Below are 25,953 nucleotides of genomic sequence, written 5' to 3' on the forward strand. Positions count from 1 at the left end.
GACAGGATACTGGGCTAGATGGACAGTTGGTCTGACGCAGTATGGCTGTTCTTATGTTCTCACTGTCCCTTGCTGAGTCCTGTAACTTGACTTCCTACTTCATTCTGTACAGCGTTCAAATCAGTCCTCACATACGGAGCCTTGACTACTCTATTGTCATCTTTTCTTTTCCCCCAACCCTAGTGCACTGTACTCTGTCAGCTCCACTAGCCTTACCCAATAATTTCTCTCTTCCTCCCATTTTGGTTTCATGGCTTTATGCTGTACCTTCACATGGAACAGCTTAATTCCTCCAATAAAACAAGTGACCTCTCCTCTTTCAAGAAGCTCCCTTTCAAACTAGGCATTTCCCTAAGTCAGGATTTAAAGTAGTAACGTTAGAACATGTTGACTACTGTGTGCTGAAAGCCTAGTGTAGAATAGACCGTGTCTACTTTAACGTGAGCTAAAATGGCTGGGTAAAAAGCCTGGGCTCTTAAAAATTAGACGGCTAATTTAATCTGTAATACGCGTTCTGTTGCAGCTGATCTGTTAGTTATCTGTCCTGGTTTTGTAAGGAGATGAATTTAAACTCAGACTGGTATGTAAATGTCAAGTCATTGTGAACATCACAGAAACTTTACTACATTTTTTTTTTATTAGTCGTGCTTTCTTTAAAATTAAATAATCCTCAGAGAACTTCAGTGCACGAGTCAAGGACTTCTGGGTAATCAGAATGAAAGTACAATGTTTCAACGCAAGATAAACTTTTGGACATTTATACTGTTTGTTTTTCCTATTTGATGTACACTTAGCAGAAGGTCAGAGAGCCATGATTTAAGAATTCTTCAGTCAACACTTGTGTTAGCAGGAACAGCTTGCATGTTCTATTCCTGGCTATCAGGAAGCAATATGTTTTTTGGTTTTAAGTTCTATTGAAAGACTACTGTATATACCAAACTGATTAATCTTTTTTACAATAAAATAAATTCATGTAGATACTTGGTATGCAATGCATTTAAAAAGAATGTTGTCATATTCCCCTTACATCTCATTCCCACAGATTTCTAGATTAGCAAGTACTGTATCTCCATATGCCAGAAAGCATAGATCCAAGGTGGTACAACCACCAAAATACATTATCTTTACCTCCTTCTGAAAACAATGAAATCCTTGCCTCAATAGTTATTAGGCCTACTTTGTCCTTACTAGTTCCCAGCCCCCCAAAAAGGCAATAAAAGATTAGAAAGTTCTGCAAAGTTCTCTGGATGTACATTCCATACTATCACCAAGGTCTTGTCCAAACTAGGAAAATAAGTAGTATTTATATACAAGTTAGCTAACATGTTTTTCCCCCTAGTGCACAGTGAAATTAACTGTCTATCCCTCTACTACTGTCCTCTCCCCTCCAGTTCACACTTCAACAGGTGGGTCTCTTCAAGGGAGAGTTATTTAATCTGACATTTTCCCAGCGAATAAGTACTAGTGTGGGAGACCAGAGCCTTTATTTTTTCCTCCTGCATCATTTCCTCTCATCTCCACAAACCTATAAGTGGGATATATCTTCCTTCCCATTGTTTTCAATAAACATGTATTCCAAAGCATGGACAATTCCTTCAGTTACCAGTTTGTACAGCGTACAATGCAATGTGCAACTGCTACTCCTCAGAAAGATTGGGCCTCCATCAAAGTACCGGAGGGGATCTCCCATAACCCTTTGCTCTCCTTGGACAATCTCTAACACTTGAAGCAGGAAATTCAGCCTTTGTTTCCAGCTGCCGCTGCCGCCTCCTCCTCCAGGCAAGTAACTCAGCTTCTCATCTACATTCAGCCCAAGCCCACTGCCAAGACCTTGTCTAAGTGCTTCTCTCAGTTCATCTTTTGTATCTACGTTGTCAGCTAAACTGTGCCCAACAGCACCCAATCCTGAAAGCCAGGAAATTTTCCTAGACAATGCATGTAAATACAGAAGCAGCTTAAGCAGTACTGCTGCACTGGGGTATGTGAGAAGAGGTAAAATTGGACCTACCCCACTTTGGGACTGAACTATATAAGGGAGACACCCATTTTACCCTCAGACCCCATTTGGTGCAGCCCCTCCCCTTAGCTATACTGTGTTTTGGAAAGACTGCAGGGAAGAGCCAACCAGAGACTGAAGCCAGCATAGCAGCTGCACAGGCACCTTCAGCTGGGACCAATGGACAGATATTATCTACAATTTTGACTGGACTTTTTCTGCCCTGTGCCGACTGGCTGTTTGCTTCAACCCCCTCTAATCCTGTCTCAGGCTTAGTCTACATTAGCAATTTATGATGGTATAAACTATGTTGCTCAGGGGTGTGGAAAATCCACACTCCTGAGCGATGCAGTTATACCAACTCCCCCCAGTGCAGAAAGCACCTCTTAGGAAGGTAAATTATCTAGGTAGTGTCTTCACTGATATGCCACAGCAGCTTTTTAAATGTAGACAAGCCCCCAGTCTTTTCACCCTAGCCTCATTCCACACCTCTCTTCTGCCTTCCTTTCCTCTCTTTTCTCACCTGCTCTTTCCCCCTTGCTCCTCTCCCTGCCTTTCCTCTTGTCTTTCTGTTTAGACAAATCCCTCTTAATGAACACCGAGTTAACCAGTGGAGCAACCGTGGAAGGTAAAAGAATCTTGGGCTGATTAAAGACAGTGTGTCTAAACATTCAGGGATTACTAGAATCACAAATATTTTAGACCAAAATTTGTGTATTACTTTGATTAACAGAGGAAGAGTATGCAGAGGTGGCCAATTACAGGGTATTAAACATTAATTAGTGCTGAATTTGGATCTTTTATACTTTACTGGATATGAAAAAGTTTGTATTTTTCTGGAGGTGACGGGATCTATATAGGAAGTGAAATGAAACTGAACATGAAAAGGGAGAAATCCATACTTAATTAGGCAGCAGTAGAAGAAACTGTTTCTGGTACCACTCACTCCTAAAGTTTGCAATTTGGGCAAGGCGGAGGAGAAAGGAAGGTAAGATTCAGTCACATTTGTATGGAGATTCACCACACCAATTAAATTAATCCCCTATTTACTCACCTACAGGAAGTGTTGAACTGGAGGATTGAGTTCCTTGGTTTAAAGAAGCAAATCTATTTTCTCTGCATGACTTAAGTCCTTTTAGAAAGAGAGAGGGATGGGAGGGTGGCACACAAGGAGCTTGTGGGGTAGAATGGAGGAATGCAAGGAGCCCCTGGTGTATGTCATAAGATTGTCCTACAGAAGCTACAAAGTGTGTGATCCTCTAGTGCAGTGCAGGACTGTGAGAGAGTGAGACTTATCTTGGAAAGGTAGGAGTTTTAAAACGTAGAAAAAATTGGAGGGTTTAGTGGATAATGAGCAGACCCTCCTTTTAGTCATCTTACTGCACAATACTGTAACAAGGAAAAAATGACAATATAGTTAGGAGTACTCACTATCATAGGAGATCAAAAGAAGCATAACTTCTTAGAAGTCTAGATAGACAAGGGCATAAGAGACATGTGGGATTACTGATCTTTCTTATTAAAAAGTTTTACTCTGAACCCTCAAGTGATGCATACAGCTAGTTCTTGTAACTTGGGACAGTAATTCAGCTTCTTTCCACAGTCTTGGTTCCGTTTGTGCTTTGTGGCTGCTTGCTCTGTATATAAGAATTCCTGTACTAGATCGGATCCAGTATCCTGTTTGACAGTGGTCAGTAACAGCTGCTCCCGAGGAAGGTGCAAGAAACCATGCACCAGGCATTTCTGAAACAACCTGCCTCCAAGGAAAGTTCTCTCCTAATCTCTACTAGTAAGGAGTCGGTCATACCCTGATGCATGAGTGTTTATATCCCTGACAAAACTCTTGCATATACATGTTAACATTTACTCTAGCTACTCTATAAATGCTTATCCATTTACTGATCAATGCTTTTTTAAATCTTCCTAAACTCTCGGCAGGATATCTTATGGCAATCAAATTTACAGGCTAATTTTGTGTTGTGCATGAAAAAGGATTTCCCATTATCAGCTCTGAACCTGGAACCTTTTAATATCATTGATTGTTGTTTTGTACTAGGAGAGTAACTAGAAGTTGCTGTACTTTCTCCAATTACTGTGGGCGCTAGACTCCTTCAGTGCAATCAAGTTCTGCTCTTCAGCTGACATTTTTGGTGGGGGCTGTGGCTGCACAAAGTAGAGAAGTATATCCCCTCAGGTTCTAATGTTAGGACACCCTTTTGAAAATAGGTGATATAACGAGTGAACATAACATAAAAACATAAGAATGGCCATGCTGGGTCAGACCAAAGGCCCATCCAGCCCAGCATCCAGTCTACCAAAGTAGCCAATGTCAGGTGCCCCAGAGGGAATGAACCTAACAGGTAATGATCAGTAATCTCTCTCCTGCCATCCATCTCCACCCTCTGACAAACAGAGGCTAGGGACACCATTCCTTACCCATCCTGGCTAAGAGCCATTAATGGACTTAGCCTACAGGAATTTATCCAGTTCTCTTTTAAACCCTGTTATAGTCCTAGCCTTCACAACCACCTCAGGCAGGTGCACTGTGTGAAGAAGAACTTCCTTTAATTTGTTTTAAACCTGCTACCCATTAATTTCATTTGGTGGCCCCTAGTTCTTATATTAGGGGAGCAATAACTTTTCCTTATTCACTTTCTTCACACCACTCATGGTTTTATATACCTCTATCATACCCCCCCCCCTTAGTCTCCTCTTTTCCAAGCTGAAAAGTCCTAACCTCTTTAATCTCTCCTCATATGGGGACCCGTTCCAAACTCCTAATCATTTTAGTTGCCCTTTTCTAATGCCAGTGTATCTTTTTTGAGATGAGGGGACCACATCTGTATGCAGTATTCAAGTTGTGGGTGTACCATGGATTTATATAAGGGCAATAAGATATTCTCCGTCTTATTCTCTATCCCTTTTTTAAATGATTCCTAACATCCTGTTTGCTTTTTTGACTGCCGCTGCACACTGCGTGGATGTCTTCAGAGAACTATCCACAATGACTCCAAGATCTTTCTCCTGATTTGTTGTAGCTAAATTAGCCCCCCCCATCATATTGTTTGTATAGTTGGGGTTATTTTTATCAATGTGCATTACTTTACACTTATCCACATTAAATTTCATTTGCCATTTTGTTGCCCAATCGCTTAGTTTTCGGAGATCTTTTTGAAGTTCTTTGTAGTCTGCTTTGGTCTTAACTATTTTGAGCAGTTTAGTATCATCTGCAAACTTTGCCACCTCACCATTTATCCCTTTCTCCAGACCATTTATGAATAAGTTGAATAGGATTGGTCCTAGGACTGACCCTTGGGGACCACCACCAGTTACCCCCTCGAATCTGAAAATTTACCATTTATTCCTACCCTTTGTTCCCTGTCTTTTAACCAGTTCTCAATCCATGAAAGGATCTTCCCTCTGATCCCATGACAAATTAATTTATGTAAGAGCCTTTGGTGAGGGACCTTGTCAAAGGCTTTCTGGAAATCTAAGTACACTATGTCCACTGGATCCCCTTTTCCACATGTTTGTTGACTCCTTCAGAGAACTCTAATACATTAGTAAGACATGATTTCCCTTTACAGAAAGGATGTTGACGTTTGCCCAACAATTTATGTTCTTCTATGGGTCTGACAATTTTATCCTTTACTATTGTTTTAACTAATTTGCCCGGTACTGACGTTAGACTTACTGATCTGTAATTGCCAGGATCACCTCTAGAGACCTTTTTAAATATTGGCATTACATTAGCTATCTTCCAGTCACTGGGTACAGAAGCTGATTTAAAGGACAGGTTACAAACCGTAGTTAACAGTTCCGCAATTTCAGATTTGAGTTCTTTCAGAACTCTTGGATGAATGCCATCTGGTCCCGGTGACTTGTTACTGTTAAGTTTCTCAATTAATTTCAAAATCTCCTCTAGTGACACTTCAATCTGTGACAATTCCTCAGATTTGTCACCTACAAAAGATGGCTGAGGTTTGGGAATCTCCCTAACATCCTCAGCCGTGAAGACTGAAGCAAAGAATTAATTTAGTTTCTCCGCGATGACTTTATCGTCTTTAAGTGCTCCTTTTGCATCTTGATCGCCCAGGGGCCCCACTGGTTGTTTAGCAGACTTCCTGCTTCTGATGTACTTAAACATTTTGTTATTACCTTTTGAGTTTTTGGCTAGCTGTTTTCAAACTCCTTTTTGGCTTTTCTTATTACGTTTTTACATTTAATTTGTCAGTGTTTATGCTCCTTTCTGTTTACCTCACTAGGATTTGACTTTAACTTTTAAAAAGATGACATTTTATCTCTCACTGCTTCTTTTACATGGTTAAGCCAAGCCACAATGGCTCTTTTTTAGTTCTTTTACTGTGTTTTTTAATTGGGGTATCCATTATGGTGTCTTTGAAAAGTGTCCATGGAGCTTGCACTGTACCTTTTAATTTCTGTTTAACTAACCTCCTCATTTTTGCATAGTTCCCCTTTCTGAAATTAAATGCCACAGTGTTGGGCTGTTGAGATGTTCTTCCCACCACAGGAATGTTACATGTTATTATATTATGGTCACTATTTCCAAGCGGTCCTGTTATATTTACCTCTTGGACCAGATCCAGCGCTCCACTCAGGACTAGATCGAGAGTTGCCTCTCCCTTGTGGGTTCCTATACCAGCTGCTCCAAGAAGCGGTCATTTAAAGTATCAAGAAATTTTGTCTCTGCATTTTGTCCCTGAGGTGACATGTACGCAGTCAATATGGGGATAATTGAAATCCCCCACTATTATTGAGTTTTTTATTTTGATAGCCTCTCCAATCTCCCTTAGCATTTCATCGTCACTGTCCTCGTCAGGTGGTCGATAATAGATCCCTATTGTTATATTCTTATTAGAGCATGGAATTACTATCCATAGAGGTTCTATGGAACATGTGGATTCATTTAAGATTTTTATTTCATTTGATTCTACATTTTCTTTCACATATAGTGCCACTCCGCCCCACCCCCGCATGACCTGTTCTGTCCTTCTGTTATATTTTGTACCCCAGAATGATTGTGTCCCATTGATTGTCCTCACTCCACCAGGTTTCTATGATGCCTATTAGATCAATATTCTCCTTTAACACGAGACACTCTAGTTCACCCATCTTATTATTTAGTCTTCTAGCATTTGTGTATAAGCACTTTAAAAACTTGTCACTGTTTATTTGTCTGCCCTTTTCTGATGTGTCAGATTCTTTTTTATGAGAATGTTTTTTGTCTGAACTGGCCCATACTTTATCCTCTTCCATCCTCTCCTCCTGACTAAAACCTAGAGAATCTCTATCAATAGAGTCTCCTCTAAAAGAAGTCTCTGTCCGATCCATGTGCTCCTCTGTAGCAATCGGCTTGGGGTCTTTTTGGTTCCTAGATTAAGGCCAAAAAGGACCATTGTGACCCTAACAAACAGGACTTTTCTAATGAATTCTTGTTTGAACTAGAGCATATCATTTCTAACAGCCATCTAGATTTAAAAATTGCCAGTGATTAAGAACACACCACAGACCTTGGTAAGTTGTTCCAATGGTTAATTACCCTCACTGTTAAAAATGCGTACAGTAAACACAGCCTGTATTCTGTGGAATTAAAGGAGACCACACAGCACAACATCTGAATGCAGAACGATGCAATTTCCTGATATAACCCGCATGTTCAAGCTTTTCTTTCTATCTCATTCTCACAGTATCGGGTTCACTAGGGCTTAAGTATTCTCTTGAAGTATTTCCTGGAGTCCCACACACCTCCCCCATTCTCCACCTATCTGACGGGGTGGTGGGGCTAGGGGGCTTCTGCTCTGCGATGGGGTGGTGGGGCTAGGGGCTTTAGGCCTGCAGGGAGGGTGCACCAGGGCTCAGGGCTTCTGTCCTACAGGAGGGCTGAGAGCGGCGGCAGGGTTCAGGTGGTGCTAAAGCCCCGAGTCCCAGCACCCCAATCCCTGCAGGGCTAAAACCCTAAGCTCCCGCCCGCAGTCAGGTAGGCAGAGAATAGGTGTGAGGAATGTGGGCTCTGTGAGCTGCACTTCAACTGTAGAAGAGAAGCATGTGGCTCACAAGCCGTGGTTTGGCCACCTTCTGGTCTAAAGCATTTAGGTTTTTTTGGGGGGGGGGGGTAGATACCTACAACTAAGACAGTTTTTAGAACTTCTGTTCTGTTATTGTATGAACAGTAGTAGTAAACTAAAATACTGTTTCATAAGTGTATCTTCATGCAACATCTTAATGCTTGCTAGAGCAAACATAAGAAACTTCCAGACCCTAAGTCATTAACAAAATACACATTAAGAAATTACAAATAGATTTATAATGATCACCTGAAGTGCTTTTTTCTTGAGAAGCAAGCCTAGGGACTTGTGCATATTTCTCCCAAAACAAACAGCTGAGGTATTTTAGCAGCTGCATTCTTTATTCTGTTTTAGAAGTTAATTCTCGCATCATCCACATCAATGGAAAGAAAACCCCAAATATGGAATTCAGTCACAGAACAATTAAGTGACAGATTAGTCCATTTTGAACGACAGTGTTAATATTCGTTAAGACTGTTTATGTCTGCATTACAGATTAGTGATCTTTGGATTTTTTTTTTATATTTATTTATAAGTGTCAGTTCAACTTTAGAAGTCTAGCAACTGCAAATCAATCAGTGCTTTTGCTGACTTAAAATGAAATTTGACAAAAACAAATACTGCAGGATACTGAACAACACTGCTAAATCCTTTCTTTTAAAAAAAAAAGCTTGGGAAGCTTTTGAAAACACTTTGCTGAAAGGATACAATTTGAAATAACTACCAGAATATCCTTAAAACAGAATTGATGCTTTATTAGTAATGCCTCACAATGTAAGTATATCCTCGTGAATAGAAAATACTAGCACAAATTACATTCATTAAAAAAAATAAGGATAACTGAAGGACTAGAACAGTTACGTATACATTTTACCTTTCCTCTAAGTGTATTTTACTGTTCTGTTGCATGTGGAAGAGAATGCATTAATGATGTCATACTAAAAGTACTACATGTATTTAATATGACTCTGAAATTTTAGTAGCATTCAGTACACAGAACACACATTTTTCCTCCAGTGTACTGCAAAGGTCTCTTAAGGGGAAGGGAAGAGGCCTCCAAAACACTGTCCTTGATGAATAAAACTAAAATATACATTAAGGTCTTCTGGCATTAACACTGTTTAGATGGTAAAGTAGGAAAATTGTCTTGGAATCATTCACAGATTACACATGTTAAGAACTTCACCTATATAAAAAATTCAGTATCTGACACACCGTGATAAATACCCAGATTTTAAGAAGAGCTTGGTGTAAGCTCAAAAGCATGTCTCCTTCACCAACAGAAGTTGGTCCAATAAAAGCTACTATCTCACCCACCTTGTTTCTCTAATATCCTGGGACCAACATGGCTACAACACTCCATACAGATTTTAAGTGTTAGCATTAAATGTATCACCAATTTAGTAACCTCATAAACCTTTCCACTGCTCCTTTGCAGCAATTAAGAAAAATCTCAGTAGTGCATAAGAACAAGTAAACATCAGTCACATTAGCTTCTGCACAAATGGAAAGAGACAATGGGAGAGGGGGCTGAGGGAGAGAATAGGCAATTAAGTTTAGAATTTAAACACTAACAAGTCATTAACTATATTGGCATGAAATCCAAAAAAAAAAAAAAAAAAGCTGAGCCTGTTGTAGAACTACAAATTTATTAAATGTTTTTCATTGTCTGTTTTATAAACAGCTAATCTATTTCCATAGAGGCTGGTTACTGTCCACCTTAAGAAAATCATCTAAAATGCTTTCACTTCATGATAGTATTTCTGCAAATCATAACCTGAACTCAAGTTGATCTCCTGCGCTAAGCTTCATACTGTTTCATTTAATGGACCACTTCATAAGAGAAGGATCCTTTCATACACCCCATTTCCACTCCCATCCTCAGCTCAACCCTTCACCAGCTGGCTCCAAAAATGTTTCATTTTACAGACCTCCATGAGCAGCTTATATCACTGATGGCTCAGACACAATAGTTTAAGAACTCGCCTGTCTACACTGTTCTCAAGCAGACTACATTTGTGATTTCTTCTGATCCCACTCTAATTCTATTTAAACTGCTGATTTACAATACAAGTTAACTCCTCTCCGTGTTTAGGGTTTAAGGGAGAACACATGCCAAATATCTCAACCTATTTAAAGGAAAAGGAGTTTACCCAGGAGGTAACTGAATCTTTTCTGAACTATTTGTGAGCAAACATTAGTTGTTCCTTTTGCATACGTAATTATGAACACTTCTAGAAGAAAAAAGGCAGATGTGTAAGTAAAAACTCAGCTTTATGTACTGCATTATTTTTATCTGCCAAGTTAAAAATTAAAATAAAAACAACTTACCCCTTGGAGTCCTTGAAATTGGATTGAGGGTCGAGAAGGAATACGATTCTATAAAAAATTTTTTTTAAAAAGCAGTGAAAAAACTCATGAATATTATAATAAACTTCACAATTCCAACCCAGAACAGGGTTTGCCATTACAAAATGATCTAAACAGACATTTACAAAGCTGTATTCCTTTTAGTAACAAGAGACAAAGGTTTGCTAAAAGCTACATGTTTTATAATCTGAAGAAATGTAAATACATTTGACCTTGAACTTCAATTCCTAAATGAAAATAGAAGTGTTAATAAAATGAAAACCTGAACCTTTAGGTAAAAGAAATACTTGTATATTGTACCAAGTTTGTTTAGCATGGCAAACCTAGCGTAGTTCTAAATTTATAGAAGTTTGATGAAGATGTAAAGCGATGTCCATAATCTGTAAATAGCTATATATGCCATAACACCATTTAGAAACCAATCAAAGGTTTAATATGCATTAAATAATTTTTCAAGATTTTCAGCATGGATCCAACTTTTTTCTTTGAAGAGCTATTTGCCTTGTCAGATGTAACCTAACATTCTTCCATATGTTGAGTTGGTCACTGAACTGCACAGACACTAAAGTTTTCAATACAGACATTACATGGTTTAAAACCAAGTTATAGTTACATTGAATTATCCTTCAAATTATATTAATTTTAGTCAGAGTACAACTGTAACTGAAGATCTTCTAAGATTACATATATTTAGGGCACCACCAAATTCATGGTCCATTTTGGTCAATTTCACGGTCATAGGAATTTAAAAATAGTTAATTTCATGATTTCAGCTATTTAAATCTGAAATTTCATGGTGTTGCAATTGTAGGGGTCCAAAAAGAAGTTGGGGGTTTTTGCAAGGTTATTGTAGAGGGGGTTGTGGTACTGCTACCCTTAATTCTGCGCTGCTGCTGGAGGCAGTGCTGCCTTCACAGCTGGGCAACTAGAGAGCGGCGGCTGCTGGCAGGAGCCCAACTCTGAAGGCAGAGCCGCCACCAGCAGCAGCGCAGAAGTAAGGATAGCATGGTATGGTATTGCCACCCTTACTTTTCTGCTTCTGCCTGCAGAGCTGGGGCCTCAGTAAGCAGCCACCACTCTCCAGCCACCCAGCTCTGAAGGCAGCGCAGAAATAAGGGTGGCAATACCACAACCTCCCTCCAACTCCCTTTCGGGGCAAGACCCCCAATTTGAGAAATGCTGGTCTCCCCCGTGAAATTTGCATAGTATAGGGTAAAAACACACAAAAGACCAGATTTCATGGTCCATGATGCATTTTCCATGGCTGTGAATTTGGTAGGGCCCTACATATATTATTAAATGACCTAAAAGGGTTAACTGTAACTCAGCAATACAGCAACCTCACCCAGAATAAGAAAAATGAGAGCTTTTTTTAAATGCCTGTCACTCCTTGCTAGATATTTAGCTAATATACTGTAAGAAGCTAACTGCAGATCATGCTCAGCAATTTAGTACTGAGAGAACTAAACTGACTGGGATTATATGACTGTAGAAACATGCTGTTCTTGCATGTCAAAAAACCAAAGAGAAGCAGATTACCCAACATAAAAGGAAGGAGAGTCTTTCATCATTCTTTTAATTGACACTTACATTGTTGTAAACTTCAGTGTTAGGAACACATTAATTGAAACCATGAACAAAGAATTCCAAAAAAATTGAACGCAGAAAGTCTGTTTCAGAATTTGTCCTGAAAGAGTAGTTAGAGACAACTTAGATAGCATTTTGTGAGACCAGGAGTAGGACAGTGAAGTGTCTGTTAATCTGTAAAACTAGAGTTCTTGTTTGAAGCTTCACTCCACGACTTTTTAGTTCCAATAATTAAGTGAAAATTAAAAGTAACAGCAAAAAATAGCTCATTTTAAAAACTGTGTTAAAGCCTATTCAAGTATTCCATAAGTTTACATTTACAAGTTACATAATAAAAGTCTATAGGTTTCTTGGTTTCCTTAGATCAAAATATAACAAACCTAAAAAATTGAGAGAAGATGCTTGAATATAGTTGGGCAGCAGTGAAATTTTACAGAAAGACGACTAAGGCAATATAATTTTGTCTTATAACAACTCTGGATGCCTGTTAAAGAATAAAGAGGCATGTGTTGTGGTACTGCATGTAATCATTAACTCTGATTCAGAATGTTTTAAATATTTTAAGAAGATGCTTAATGGCACCCTGTTTTAATTGCCTACACAGCATTGTTTATTTTAATCAGAAAAAGCTATAGTAGAGAATCTAAAAAACTGTGGGCATCCTAACACTATATGAATGGAAATTCTGGGATTGATCCAAATACAACGAACTGGAGTAAATAAGCTCTTCACTGTAAAAATACTACACATATAGCCAGTCTTGTACACACTAAGAGGCAAAAAAATATTCTCAAATCTGTGTTGAGAAGTCCCATGTAATTTTTAAAGTTAAAGTTTTAATTTTAAATTAGACTACAATTTTAAAGTGTAGCTTTTGCGCTAAAAAATGCAGTAAGGCATGCCAACTAATGCTCAACATTCTACATAATAATGCCAACTCCAAATTCAAAAAACCTTGAATCAGATCCCTGCAAATCATGAGTTTTTTAAAAATAAAAATCATATTTCCTGGTCTGATTCAACTCCCTTCCTCTCTCACCGCTCCAATATTATTTGATTGAAAATTGCATACATTTTCAATCTAAAGTTATCAGATTGTATGATAATTATATTTATTTCTTCCAAACAATATATAATATAATAAAGTCAGTAAATATTTATAGGTATAGCTGATAGCATTGCCTGTAGTTATGGCTATTCAACACTTTCCATAAGGCCTTGTTTCCAGTTTCTTATAAATTTGCCAAACTTTAGCCATTCAGCTGAAATATTCCATACCAGGTATGTTTCAGACAGAATTTGGGAAATTTCAGGCAAAATATTTCAGATGTTTCCAAGTGACAGGGTTAGGGTAACAAAAGATTGTTTACCCATGTAAAAAAAAACCTTACAACCATTTTACTGGAAACCTCTAGGGCCCCATGTCTTGTAGAAGGAATTTGAAATCTGGTAAGAGGTCACCCTGGTGTCAGGTATGTACCTGTTGCTATCACTGACACACTGTCTAAATTTGGCCAAGTTACAAGTCTCTGAAAACTGCAGTTCACATATGCTCAGTAGAAGTTTGTTAGAGGCTCGTAACTAAATTTTCTGAAGATTCGATCCATAAGGATCATAACCCATCCCTACATAGCTCCAATATATTGGCCAGACCACTCATCTGTCATCACTACAAACCAGCTGAGACGTGCCCCAACCCAGGCTGCAAGGGACTGAGCACAGTTTCTCCTGAAATTGCTCCTCCTATTGCCTCTGTGGCTGCTAGCCATAAGAACTGAGAGACAACTTTCCCCTCCACGCTTCCTGACTCAAGCTGGGGGGGAAGGAGGCTGAGAAGTGCCGAGAATGAGGGGTGACAGACATGAGTTGGTGAGAGGGAAGGGCAGGGCAGAACAGAAAGAGGAATAGTGGCAGAGTGGGGTTTGTGGTGATGAGATAGGAGCAGAGGAAAAGACTGGATGGTAGTTCCTGTGGGAGGGAAGATGAGAGCTTCCACATGCACAGGGCTAAAGATTGTGGGAAAGAAGGAGCTCTTCATATTATTGTGAGTTCCTGCAGCAGGACTAACCATCAGAGGACTCTGAATTTGAGAATGCTAGCAACATTGCTACAGTCAAAGAAAGCATTGTCAAAAAAAACCTTCATGTTGATGGAATTTTTATGCTGCTCCTAATAGTAGTGTTCAGAGTAGCAGCCGTGTTAGTCTGTATCCGCAAAAAGGAGTACTTGTGTTCCATTTTGTTGGGGAATAGGGAACACACTACTATTAGAAAAGGAGTACTTGTGTCACCTTAGAGACTAACAAATTTATTTGAGCATAAGCTTTCGTATGTAGCTCATGAAAGCTTATGCTCAAATAAATGTTAGTCTCTAAGGTGCCACAAGTACTCCTTTTCTAATAGTAGTGTGTTCCCTATTCCCCAACAAAATGGGGCACTCCACCATTTTTAGTTTAAGCTAACTTCTCAGACAGTATTTCTTTTTAAAGTAGTAAATTTAGTAAAGTAATCAAATAAAGGGTATTTCTTCACAACACTGTTGACCCTAAGTGATTGGCACTCAGATCTGAACATCTAGGTTTGCTATGGGGTCGCCTTGGTGAGGCCAAGCCCTATATGCTTTACCATGACCTTACTATTTCTGCACTCACCTGTGACTTTGGGGTCATATCCCATGGTTCTTTGTGATGACACTATAGGGCTCCTTCTCCAAGTCAATTGCGGGAAAACTTGTCTGTCTTTTGAGAGGATTTATGGGAAGGGCATTGGAGGAATATCAGCAGTGATATGGTCTGCAACCTCACTTCAAAGTCAGCAAATTCCACACTGAATTAGACTGGAGCTCATGTTCTATTTATACCTCAGCTATATAAACTAGCCTGAGCTTTACGCACCTCCAAACCTGTTAGAGGGTTTTTCTGTGTGGATTGTATAGGGGATCGGGCTAAAACCCAGGTAAGAGTCTGGATTAACAGTACAATGAAGACATACTCTTCGTCTGATAGGCCTGACGTTTCACTGTGGAAGCCAAGAAAGAGCTACCAATGGTAAATTTTAATTGTTTACCTGTTTCTTAATACAGAAGACAATTTAGTTGGTTCACCTAACTTTGACCACTCTGAAACAAGCAACAAGAAAAAAATTTCAATGAAACTAAGAGAAAATTTGAATGACGCTAATAGAAATTCTGCTTATACCATGTTCCAGTTTTGCTTAGCCATATTTCCATCCTTGTAGCTAAACATATGCACCAAGCAGTGTTTTGCTGACAAAAGTTAATTTTAAGACTTCATTCAGAACTACGTGAAGCTTCCAAGGTCAAGGATCTTGCCTCCACACTGAGTTAAATAGTATCAAAGGAACTTGGGAAGTTTGTTGTCAAGTGATATGGGGCTAGGTGTCTTGTGAACACTTGAGATACTCCAAGCCACCTTGTTTAAACAACCCTCAAAAACCATTACCAGAATGTAACTGACGCAAAGATATCTGTGACTTTGTCTTTACTAGGAAGAGAAGGTGTATTCTTAATTCCAGTTAAAAACCTAGTGAAGATAAGACAATTTGTAATTTGACCTGTAACCTGTATGAAAACTAAAGACTCTGGGGGAGCCTAGTCATTAACTCAACCTACTTGTGTGTTAAAATTAGACTGTTTTGTCTTTGGCCATAGCTTCACTGCAAAAGAACAGGTCCTTTTACAACAGGATTTTAATATGTTCTTCAGGTACACTTTTGAATGAGTATATCGACTCAGCATATATTTATGGGCCCATATCAAGTATCCAACAATTCAAGCAATCCACTGTACTCTGAACAGTTTACATGTAACTGGTCCTACGTAATAAAAGTTCCTAATGTTGGTGTCTAGTAATGTTCCCTGCAAACTGCATGGCCATGTGGCAATCGCTGCATCCGAGAGTGCTAAAGGAGTTGGCGGATGTGATTGCAGAGCCATTGGCCATTATCTTTGAAAACTCATGGCGATAGGGGGAGGTCCCGGACAACTGGAAAAAGGCTAATGTAGTGCCCATCTTTAAAAAAGGGAAGGAGGAGGACCCTGGGAACTACAGGCCAGTCAGCCTCACCTCAGTCCCTGGAAAAATCATGGAGCAGGTCCTCAAGAAATCAATTCTGAAGCACTTAGAGGAGAGGAAAGTGATCAGGAACAGTCAGCATGGATTCACCAAGGGCAAGTCATGCCTGATTAATCTAATTGCCTTCTATGATGAGATAACTGGCTCTGTGGATGAGGGGAAAGCAGTGGATGTGTTGTTCCTTGACTTTAGCAAAGCTTTTGACATGGTCTCCCACAGTATTCTTGACAGCAAGTTAAAGAAGTATGGGCTGGATGAATGGACTATAAAGTAGATAGAAAGTTGGCTAGATTGTCGGGCTTAAAGGGTAATCATCCATGGCTCCATGTCTATTTGGCAGCCGGTATCAAGCGGAGTGCCCCAATGGTCGGTCCTCGGGCCGGTTTTGTTCAATATCTTCATAAATGATCTGGAAGATGGCGTGGATTGCACCCTCAGCAAGTTTGCAGATGACACTAAACTGGGAGGAGAGGTAGATATGCCGGAGGGTAGGGATAAGATACAGAGGGACCTAGACAAATTAGAGGACTGGGCCAAAAGAAATCTGATGAGGTTCAACAAGGACAAGTGCAGAGTCCTGCACTTAGGACGGAAGAATCCCATGCACCGCTACAGACTAGGGACCAAGCAGCTAGGCAGCAGTTCTGCAGAAAAGGACCTAGGGGTTACAGTGGACAAGAAGCTGGATATGAGTCAACAGTGTGCCCTTGTTGCCAAGAAGGCCAATGGCATTTTGGGACGTATAAGTAGGGGCATTGCCAGCAGATTGAGGGACGTGATCGTTCCCCTCTATTCGACACTGGTGAGGCCTCATCTGGAGTACTGTGTGCAGTTTTGGGCCCCACATTACAAGAAGGATGTGGAAAAACTGGAAAGAGTCCAGCGGAGGGCAACAAAAATGATTAGGGGACTGGAACACATGACTTATGAGGAGAGGCTGAGGGAACTGGGATTGTTTAGTCTGCGGAAGAGAAGAATGAGGGGGGATTTGATAGCTGCTTTCAACTACCTGAAAGGGGGTTCCAAAGAGGATGGAGCTAGACTGTTCTCAGTGGTACCACATGATGAAACAAGGAGTAATGGTCTCAAGTTGCAGTGGGGGAGGTTTAGGTTGGATATTAGGAAAAACTTTTTCACTAGGAGGGTGGTGAAACACTGGAATGCGTTACCTAGGGAGGTGGTGGAATCTCCTTCCTTAGAAGTTTTTAAGGTCAGGCTTGACAAAGCCCTGGCTGGGATGATTTAATTGGGGATTGGTCCTGATTTGAGCAGGGGGTTGGACTAGATGACCTCCTGAGGTCCCTTCCAACCCTGATATTCTAGGATTCTAGGATTCCAGTGCTGCTTATGTCTCTTTGTGTGACCCTAGCAGGAATGTGGTGTGGCCCTTTAAGAACCTGCTCTTCCCCCTCCCCCCTTCTCTCTGACCAGGGTGCATGAGGACCAGTCTCCTTCCTGCAGAGTAGATGACTGGGAGCACTTTAGGACGACAGAAGTCTCACAGACATGCTTGCACAGCTGGGAGAAGGCAGCAGTTCTGGGATGCCCCATGCACAGGAATTTAGGGGAGAGGGCTGCCTGGGCTCTCTGCTGACAATCCAGGTCAGCAGTGGCTCTAGTCTGAAGGGGCCAAATTCCCCCCCCCCCCGCCCTTACCCAGCAGTTGATTTCCAGGGTTGTGGCAGTTGCTACTGAGAAGCAGTGGAGAACCTGGCCGGAGGGGGTGTGTGTCTGACCCGCGCCCCCCTCCCCCCAAACTGACTCCTGGCCAAATTCCTAAGGCTGCAAATGGCAGGGACAGAGACTAGTGTGCAATACTGGAGAGGAATCACCCTGGGGTAACCCCCCCTCACCTCCACAACACAGCACTCATCCTCACACAGTCCCCCCCTCCACGCACACAACTTGTGTGTGTGTGTGTGTGTGTGGTGGGGGGGAGGGGCAGGGGGATGACAAATACAAGCTAACACTTGCCCGAGAACAAAAATGTAGTGGTCAGTAGAGTTAGTAGCCTTCCCGGTACAAAGAAAATTTAGAGGAAACAATCCACTGTTTCAATTTTCTGGAGTAAAATTTAGTTTAATATTCTAAGTAAAAAGTTATGTATCAGGGTTCCTCACAAAGCATCAAGTCAGACACTAATGTAGTGACTGTGTAGGCTAATGCAATAGCCATATGCTATTAGACAAGCTCACAGATTTTGAAATATAAACCAGTTTTCAATTCAGCAAAGGAATGCTGACTGACACACTAGGTTATCTATTTCAACTGAGAAAATGCCACATAAGAATTAAGTTTCTAATCACAGAGCAACCCAAAATGAGCAAATGAGAACATAACATGTTATCTAAATAAAAGGACAGAACCATTCAGAATGCAAGCTTTCTTCCCTCAATCCCAACCTTCAAAAAAAAAAGAGTTCTGCACTGCAGTAATTTACCCAGTGTTAATCTCAAATTCTGATATGACAGCAGGAATTTCTGATCTGTTTTGTAGCATGATGCACTATCATGAAGGACCCAAAGTTCAAATCTTAAATTAGTGGACTTGCAGCTGCTAAGTGGAAGCCTAAGTAGGGTTCAGGCTTTATTGCTTTGCAGCACCCTTGCCAAGTAAAATGATCCAGTAGTTTGTGTGGTCAAACAAAGAAGCCACACATACTTTGCACTAAACGTAAGAGGCCAATAGCAATAAGAAAGACAGAGAGACAGAGAGATCACCAAGAGAAAATAAAATACTGAGGTATTAAGTGCAGTACGAGTATAACTCAGACCTGCTTGTGAACACAGGGAGAAACCCTCTGGCAGGACTGTTCATGCCTATACAACTATGATGGACTTTATTCAGAGCATCACCACCTTAATGTAAAACAGGGGTTCTGAAACTGGGGTGGTGACCCCTCAGGGGGTCGCAAGGTTATTACATGGGGGAGTTGCGAGCTGTCAGCCTCCACCCCAAACTCCACTTCAACGCCATCATTTATAACAGTGTTAAATAAATATATAAAAAGAGTATTTTTAATTTATAAGGGGGATCACAATTAGAGGCTTGCTGTGTGAAAGGGATCACCAGTACAAAAGTTTGAGAACCACTGATGTAAAAGTTAAATCAAATGGCAATAAAATGTAGCTTTTGTCTTTCAAACATTGCTGCAGTCACATTTCACCCCAGGGTGAAAAAAAATAGTTTCCAGCTAAACATACATTTGAGGTAAAGAATGAATACAAGCCTGTGTAGCAGAATGTTACAAAAACAACTGTAGTGGAACTGCTCCATGCAATTACCCAAGATCTAGTTTTGGGAGGAAAACAAAACCACCAAACTTATTCTCTTCTAGGTTTACTGTTTAGTTTATCAAGAGATCCTCTGGGCAGAGACCTTGTCTGCTCACATGTCTCAATCTCCATGCACAAGTATCTTCCACCCCCTGAATAAGGTTAATTATGTACCACCATTTTTCTACCAAGTTGGTTCAACAGATGCATCAAAATCTCTAACGTGCTTTTGTTCTATAATGAAACCTTCTGTACTCTGACAGGTCTTTAAAAAAAAAATGGTCAAACTGGAGAGGACTAAAGAGCAGAAAGCCAGTTGAAGGTAGTTGAGGAAGCATGGACCACAGAAATCAAAACAAACCTATTAGGTATTTTGGTCCATGTTCCTGCCAACGACGATTATTCCTTAGTGTACATTTTCAAGTGATTTGTCCATTCAAGTGAAATCAAAAGCCTCACATGGGCAAAAACACTGCCTAGAAGAATTTTTTTAAAAAAAAATGATTAGCTGCATGAGTTCCATAAGCACCAAGTGTAAATAATAAGATTATATACTGGACTCACGTTATTAGCTACTCTGCCTCTGCAACTGAGAAACTTGATTGACTACTTAGTTTTTGAGTAAACCCAACCTAAGGTAGTAGATTTTTGAAATCTATGTTCTCAACTCTATTCTCTCATTGGTCAGGACTAGCAGCAATTACCATTGTCATTTGACAGCTATGTTTGAGATTTTTAAACTGAAGGATTTTCCATTAAAAGGCACTCAGAATAATCTGCAGCATTCATTCTACTTTTGCATGGGGAAGCAAACTAGTATTTCATTCAGCTCTGCCTTTGAAATGAATACTAGTGTGAACAGGGCTCAGCCATTTTCACTATCATGTTGCCTAACCCCACACATATCAGGATTACCTAACACAGCAGTAAGAATGCCAGCAGCCACCTGAGCCTGTGTACACTAGTGCTCCCACCATTGCTACCAAACATAGTAGTATAACAGTGCAAGATTTTATCCAGAAAGTGGGTGTGTACTTGGCCTTATAAAAATGTTAAAAAGGGCACTCCATATGCTCTAGGACCTTTCCATCATAGATTACTGCTGGCCCCATCTCCTACATTTTCATCCCAATCTGTGCATGCTAAGTAAAGAATCAGGATTTCCTGCAACATGAACCATGCTGAAGAGATTCAGTTAACAGTTTTGTTGCAGTTATGACTAAGTTTGTTTTTTTAAAACCAAAATATTAAGAATCCTTGCATTAAGAATTCAGTTTATGTGCAAGGAGGCAAACTTTTAGTTTAGTAGCTATAACAAGGGAGGGTGCTTTTCAGTCACTTTTTTAATGTAAACTATTTGAGTATTAAACACATGCGCAATACTGCTTTGCAGCCTACTAACATGGTATCTAGACACTACAGTGATGGGTTCACTAAGACTTTTCAGGGTTATCTTTGACCCTGACCCTCTCCTCACAGATCCACAAGTTTGGCTACTGCCTCCTCTGAAATGTTGCTCATGTGTATTACACCGAAAGCCTTCAAAACAAGAATTGGTAATATTAGGGAGAGCAGAGGAATCACAGGTTCAGGTGAAGAGAATAGAAATTTACAGCATTCCTCAATTCTATGCAATACAAATTCTAAATTTTCAATAAAAAAAACTTTCCTATTGCAGAGAGTGCATTCCAAAGCCAAGCAAGTGTTCTGATAGCCTAGATAGATAGGTAACAGACAGGTATTACCAGCTTAAAAAAAAAAAAATAGCAGCTGCAAGAGTGAGAACTCTTCATTCCCCAGCCATCTCAATGACTTGTGAATTGCAAGACATAATTGGGACCATTTAGATGTTAATTATGAAGAGTGTCTCCTTTTTTCTCCACCCAGAAACTGTAGCGATATAAAAAGATATTCTAATCAATTGCTAAAATACTGAAAGGCATCTGAAATATAATTCAATAATCAGGAAGCATTCTGATGTAGATGACTGCTTGGGTAGAAAAATATCGGAGTTGTTATAAGATTATTTAAATTGATCTAATCCTTTAAAACTAGTCAGGTTTCTTTAAACTAGAAATTTCAGTGGCTAAACCAACTTGAAATTTGTTAATTAAAACAAAATTAGTATTATGTAACAGCTTTGTAGTTCTTTAACTTGCCATCTGTTCAAATGGTGACAGATCCCACCCTCTCTCATTTTCAATTCCTGCTGATTTGAACTGCAGCTAGGGAGTTAGTTTCCATAGAGAGAATCCCACTCACATTTATGTTACGGTGTGTATGGTAAGACCCATTGTTTCATGTTCTCTATGTATATAAATCTCCCCACTGTATTTTCCACTGAATGCATCCAATGAAGTGAGCTGTAGCTCACGAAAGCTTATGCTCAAATAAATTTGTTAGTCTCTAAGGTGCCACAAGTCCTCCTTTTCTTTTTATTCACATTTATGAAGATAATAAAACAGCAACATGTACTTATGAAGACACTAATTTTTCTTCAGATTTTTCACTCTTTTGTTAATACTTCAATTTTCTTTTAAACTGCAGAATAATGAAGCCTGATAATAAAAATATTTTTCTCGGTATATTTTGTGAAAGACCACAAGAATTGAGAAACTGATTTTCACTTACAAATAAGGTTATAATTTACCATAATTGTTTGTAAGTCCCAGGCAATTAAATCTCATTCAAGATGCATTTACTTGCAGTGAGGAAAGCAGTTTTACTGCCACCAGCAGAGTGTCCAAAATGTCATCTGTTCTAACATGCAAGTGTCAATTTCAGATTCCAACCTTATACACCATATTTATAGTTTATACACACGAAAATTACTTTTTAGAATTTCAATATAAAATATTAACTTGTTTAAAAGTTATAGATCTTAAAAACCACATTTGAAATATTTTCCTTCTCAGATCACGTTTGACTATAAGTACACATTTCACCTGTTATATGGACCAGTAAGAATGTTTCCTTCCTTCACTACGACAAGCAAGACACTTTGAATAATTACTTTAATGGTCACCGGACTCCTTGTTTTTGTGGATACAGACTAACACGGCTACCCCGATACTTTAATTGTCTTCATGATTTTAACAACTTGGAATATGGTTGCAATTTCAAATATCAACAGAAACTTTAGTCATTTAAATACACGTGCATTGTGCAAGTTTGCTTTAAACCTTTTAATGACATTGCTAATAGATTTTACAGCCCTCCCATATACTTATTTAACTTGTTGTGACTTTCCAACAGTGGGGCACAAAAACTCAGAAACAGTTTATATAGGTAACAAACACAATTTAGTCAGTAGTTATAAGGAAGAATGCTGTAACTTACTTAACCAAGTGGCACTAGATGGAGCCTTATAAGTATTTCTAAAGTTCTCCATTTAACTTCTGCAAGTATCCTTAAGCCACTGGTTCGCAAGGATAGCTGTCCCTTTAAAAGTTTACAGAGTATTAGTGACCATTTTAACCCTGCCCAGACAGGACTCATTCTAGGGATGTGAATAATGCATAAAACCCAGGGAAGCAAGGTTTACACATAGAGCTGCAGGAATTAAGTCCCCCACCAGACGAAAGGAAACCCCAACTATTCATGCCATAGTAATAGCTGCAATTCCCCAATCATATATAGGACAAGTGGCAATTCAATGTTTGATTCTTGTTCTGGATTTGGCAACAGTAAGCCAGTTTTACAGGCAAAAAAAGACAAGCTGTGGTATAATTATGTAGCACTGGAACCCAAGCTGGCTAGACATTGCTAAATGGTAAGAGTGCAACATGAAAGCAAGCTGCCAAACATGTTAAAACAAACATAAGATGCCAGCACATCAGAGGAGACAGAGCACTGCACACTAGAACACTATTTTAGAGTAAGCTGTTTATTATGGAGGAAGGAGAAGCAGCTATTAGTCATAGGGAAAGGCTCAATTTGGGGGTCAGTTCTGGGAAATCCAGTTCTGAGTCAGCCTTTAGTGTGAAGAAGGCTGTAAAGGAAAAGAGTAGCCAGGTTGGAAGAGCATCTGGTGTCAATCAAGAACCTGTTACAGCCAAGTCATCACCCAGTTTCATCTCTCCTTTTACTGTGACCACTTAACTCTTTATATATATAATGTTTAAGAAGCATTTCTAGAAGCTGATTCAGTGAGTGAAAGAGGTCTTTTGGATGAAGGCCTGCTGGCACTTAAGAAAGCATATTCAGAAAAGAAATGTTCAATCAGCACCTTCCCCTCCCCAGGTCCTGCATTACACACTACAAAAAAATTACACAGAAGCCCCACCAATTCTCTTTTAACCATAATGAAGTGAAGGGATAGGAGAAAAGACAGGTATTTAGCTTGAAATCCAATGAAAGGACAGTCTAATTAGAGCTTAATCCTCCTCCTCCTCCTACCGGGGACATACTGTAGTGCGTAGCCACTTTTAACTTCCATTAAATGCAACTTGAGGTCTCAAGTTTCAACTGGAAAACTACAGTCAGGAAAAAAGGTTATGGGCACTATCGCCCTGCTGCACAAAGTCTCTAAAGAAGGGCTTTGTTTTTTTTTTATACAAGATGTAAAATGCTGCCTGAAACTTTACAAAACTTCCCATCCAGAATTTAAAATCGGTTTAAACTATACCAAGACACACCTAAGATCAATTTCCCCCCTCTAGAAAGAGATTTAAGGACAAAGAGACAAAAACGACAAGACCCTCACCCCCAAAAAGGCAGGTCACCCCAACTAGCAGCAGATCTATTGCAACTTTAACTCTCTCATGTTGAACAATAGCCCCTGGAGGCAGCAGCAGCCATTGCCACTGGAGACATGGGGCATATCATAATCTCCCAGGGCTGCCTGGCTGCAGGGAGGCCCAGGGAAGGAAGGGGGGAGAGCTGCCATAAAAGAGTTTTCTTAGCAGCGTTATAAAGATGTGTAATAAAACGGTCATGGATGGCATTGTCACTTCAGCCCCAAAGCCAGCCACCTCCCGCTTTCCCTAGGAGCCAGGTCTGAAGGGGGAGAGGAGGAGACTGGCAGAGCCAAACACAGACATGACAGCTCAGCGAAATCTGCCCCATCTAGGAGCTGCTGGCTCCGGTCACCGCTGGCTCCGGGGACACCAGCTGGCACCAACGGGGGGGGGGGGGGGTGAAGAGCTGTGTTGTTCCCGTGCCACAGGAATTGGCTCGGCAGCAGGCGACGGAGGAAGAGGGGGCGGTCCCACTGGGGCAAGACCCCACCGGTAGGGGCTTCAGGGACCGGCCAGTGAACACGGGAACCCCCGGGGCAGAAGGGAGCCCAGCCGGACCCCTTCGCTGCCTGACAGCCCCGCAGAGAGACATTTACTCCTCACTAGTTGCCGCCTCCCGCAGCGCCTCCCGGGCGAGCGGGCAGGACGAGCGCCGGGCAGGGCAGCCGAGCCCTCGCCGCCTCCCTCCCCGGGTTCATCCCCGCCAGCGACGGGTGCCAGCCCCAGGAGCGCGGGGCGCCCCTCACCTTGTTGCCCTGGTAGCTCTCCAGAGCCCGGAAGGCGGTCTCGGTCAGCTTGACGTGCAGCACCGTGATGTTGTCCTGGATGACCCTGCCGCAGGACACGCCGTACCTGCCCCCCTCCCGCAGCGCCGCCATCTTACACTGCCCCCCACCCCGCTGCTGCCGCTGCCGCCGGGGCCGCGCTGCCTGCCGCCGCCGCCGCCGCAGCTACAGCCATCCCGCCGCTGACGTACCAGCCATCCCCGCCAGCGCGCAGCCGCCGCCGCGCCCCGCCCACTCAGCACAGTGCCCCGCCCACTCCGGCGGGGACCCGCCCAACGGACCCGCCCACTCCGCCTATGGCGCCGCACGGAGCCCCGGCGGGACACGCCCACGACCCGAGCGGAGCAGCCCCGGCCGACTGAGCCAGCGGTACGGAAGGCCAGCACGAGCCAGGCTCCGCGCGGGGGGAGGTGCGAGGTGCTGACGTCAGCAGAGATTTATTTAATCACGTTTGATGTCATTATTGACGCTCCCTGCGACCAGGCTTGAGCTTCCCACGTGACCGGTTCCTGTCCTTCCCCCGCAGCAGGCGCCTGCCCCGCCTCCCCAAGCCCCCGGGTTGGGGCAGGGACACGGGAAGAGGCGGGGACAGAGGCGCACCCCGGGGCCCTCCCCCGCTGTCCCCGGGGCCGTGTCCCTGCGGGCCGAGGCGGCGTTAGTCCCAGACCCGCTCGCGCGTTCCGCACGCACCCCGCAGCAGCCCTGCCCCTGGCGTGCGCTCGTGTGCAATCACCTTCCCCGCGCCTGCCCCAGCCGGGGGGCTGCCCTGGCTGCGCCGGCAAGCGGGGATCTCCCAGCGCTCAGGCCGGGCAGGGCGCTCCAGCCGCCACTGCTGACTGACCGAACAAACCCTTCGTTCCTCCACCCGGGACTCCTCCTTGTTTTTGCTGATACACGCTAACAGGGCTACCCCTCTGAAATCTTGTTCTTCCAGTGTTTGCAAAGCTGCCTGGGAGCTGCCATAACAGGAGGCAGATAGGGGAGCAGCGCTGTTCAAAGCTGCCCCAAGTGCCCCCGCGGGT

The 25,953-nt window shown here is 41.7% G+C and overlaps 1 protein-coding gene across 2 annotated transcripts in view; it reads right to left on the bottom strand.

Moving 5' to 3' along the window:
• ELL2 (elongation factor for RNA polymerase II 2) overlaps positions 1-25,065 on the bottom strand; it is a 67,348-nt gene extending 42,283 nt beyond the window's left edge. Inside the window, exons 1-2 of one of the 2 annotated variants that reach the window (XM_084629393.1) lie at positions 24,893-25,065; positions 10,414-10,461 (exon numbers count right to left, since the gene is read on the bottom strand). In XM_084629393.1, the coding sequence (XP_084485519.1) occupies positions 10,414-10,461; positions 24,893-25,024 (180 nt within the window). In that variant the 5' untranslated portion in view covers positions 25,025-25,065. The remainder of the gene's footprint in view (positions 1-10,413; positions 10,462-24,892) is intronic. The other variant, XM_084629394.1, reaches the window with a different exon arrangement.
• Between the last annotated feature and the right edge of the window lie 888 nt (positions 25,066-25,953).

The sequence above is a fragment of the Lepidochelys olivacea genome (genome assembly GCF_965140295.1).
Source record: "Lepidochelys olivacea isolate rLepOli2 genome assembly, chromosome: 5".
Classification (NCBI taxonomy): Eukaryota; Metazoa; Chordata; order Testudines; family Cheloniidae; genus Lepidochelys; species Lepidochelys olivacea.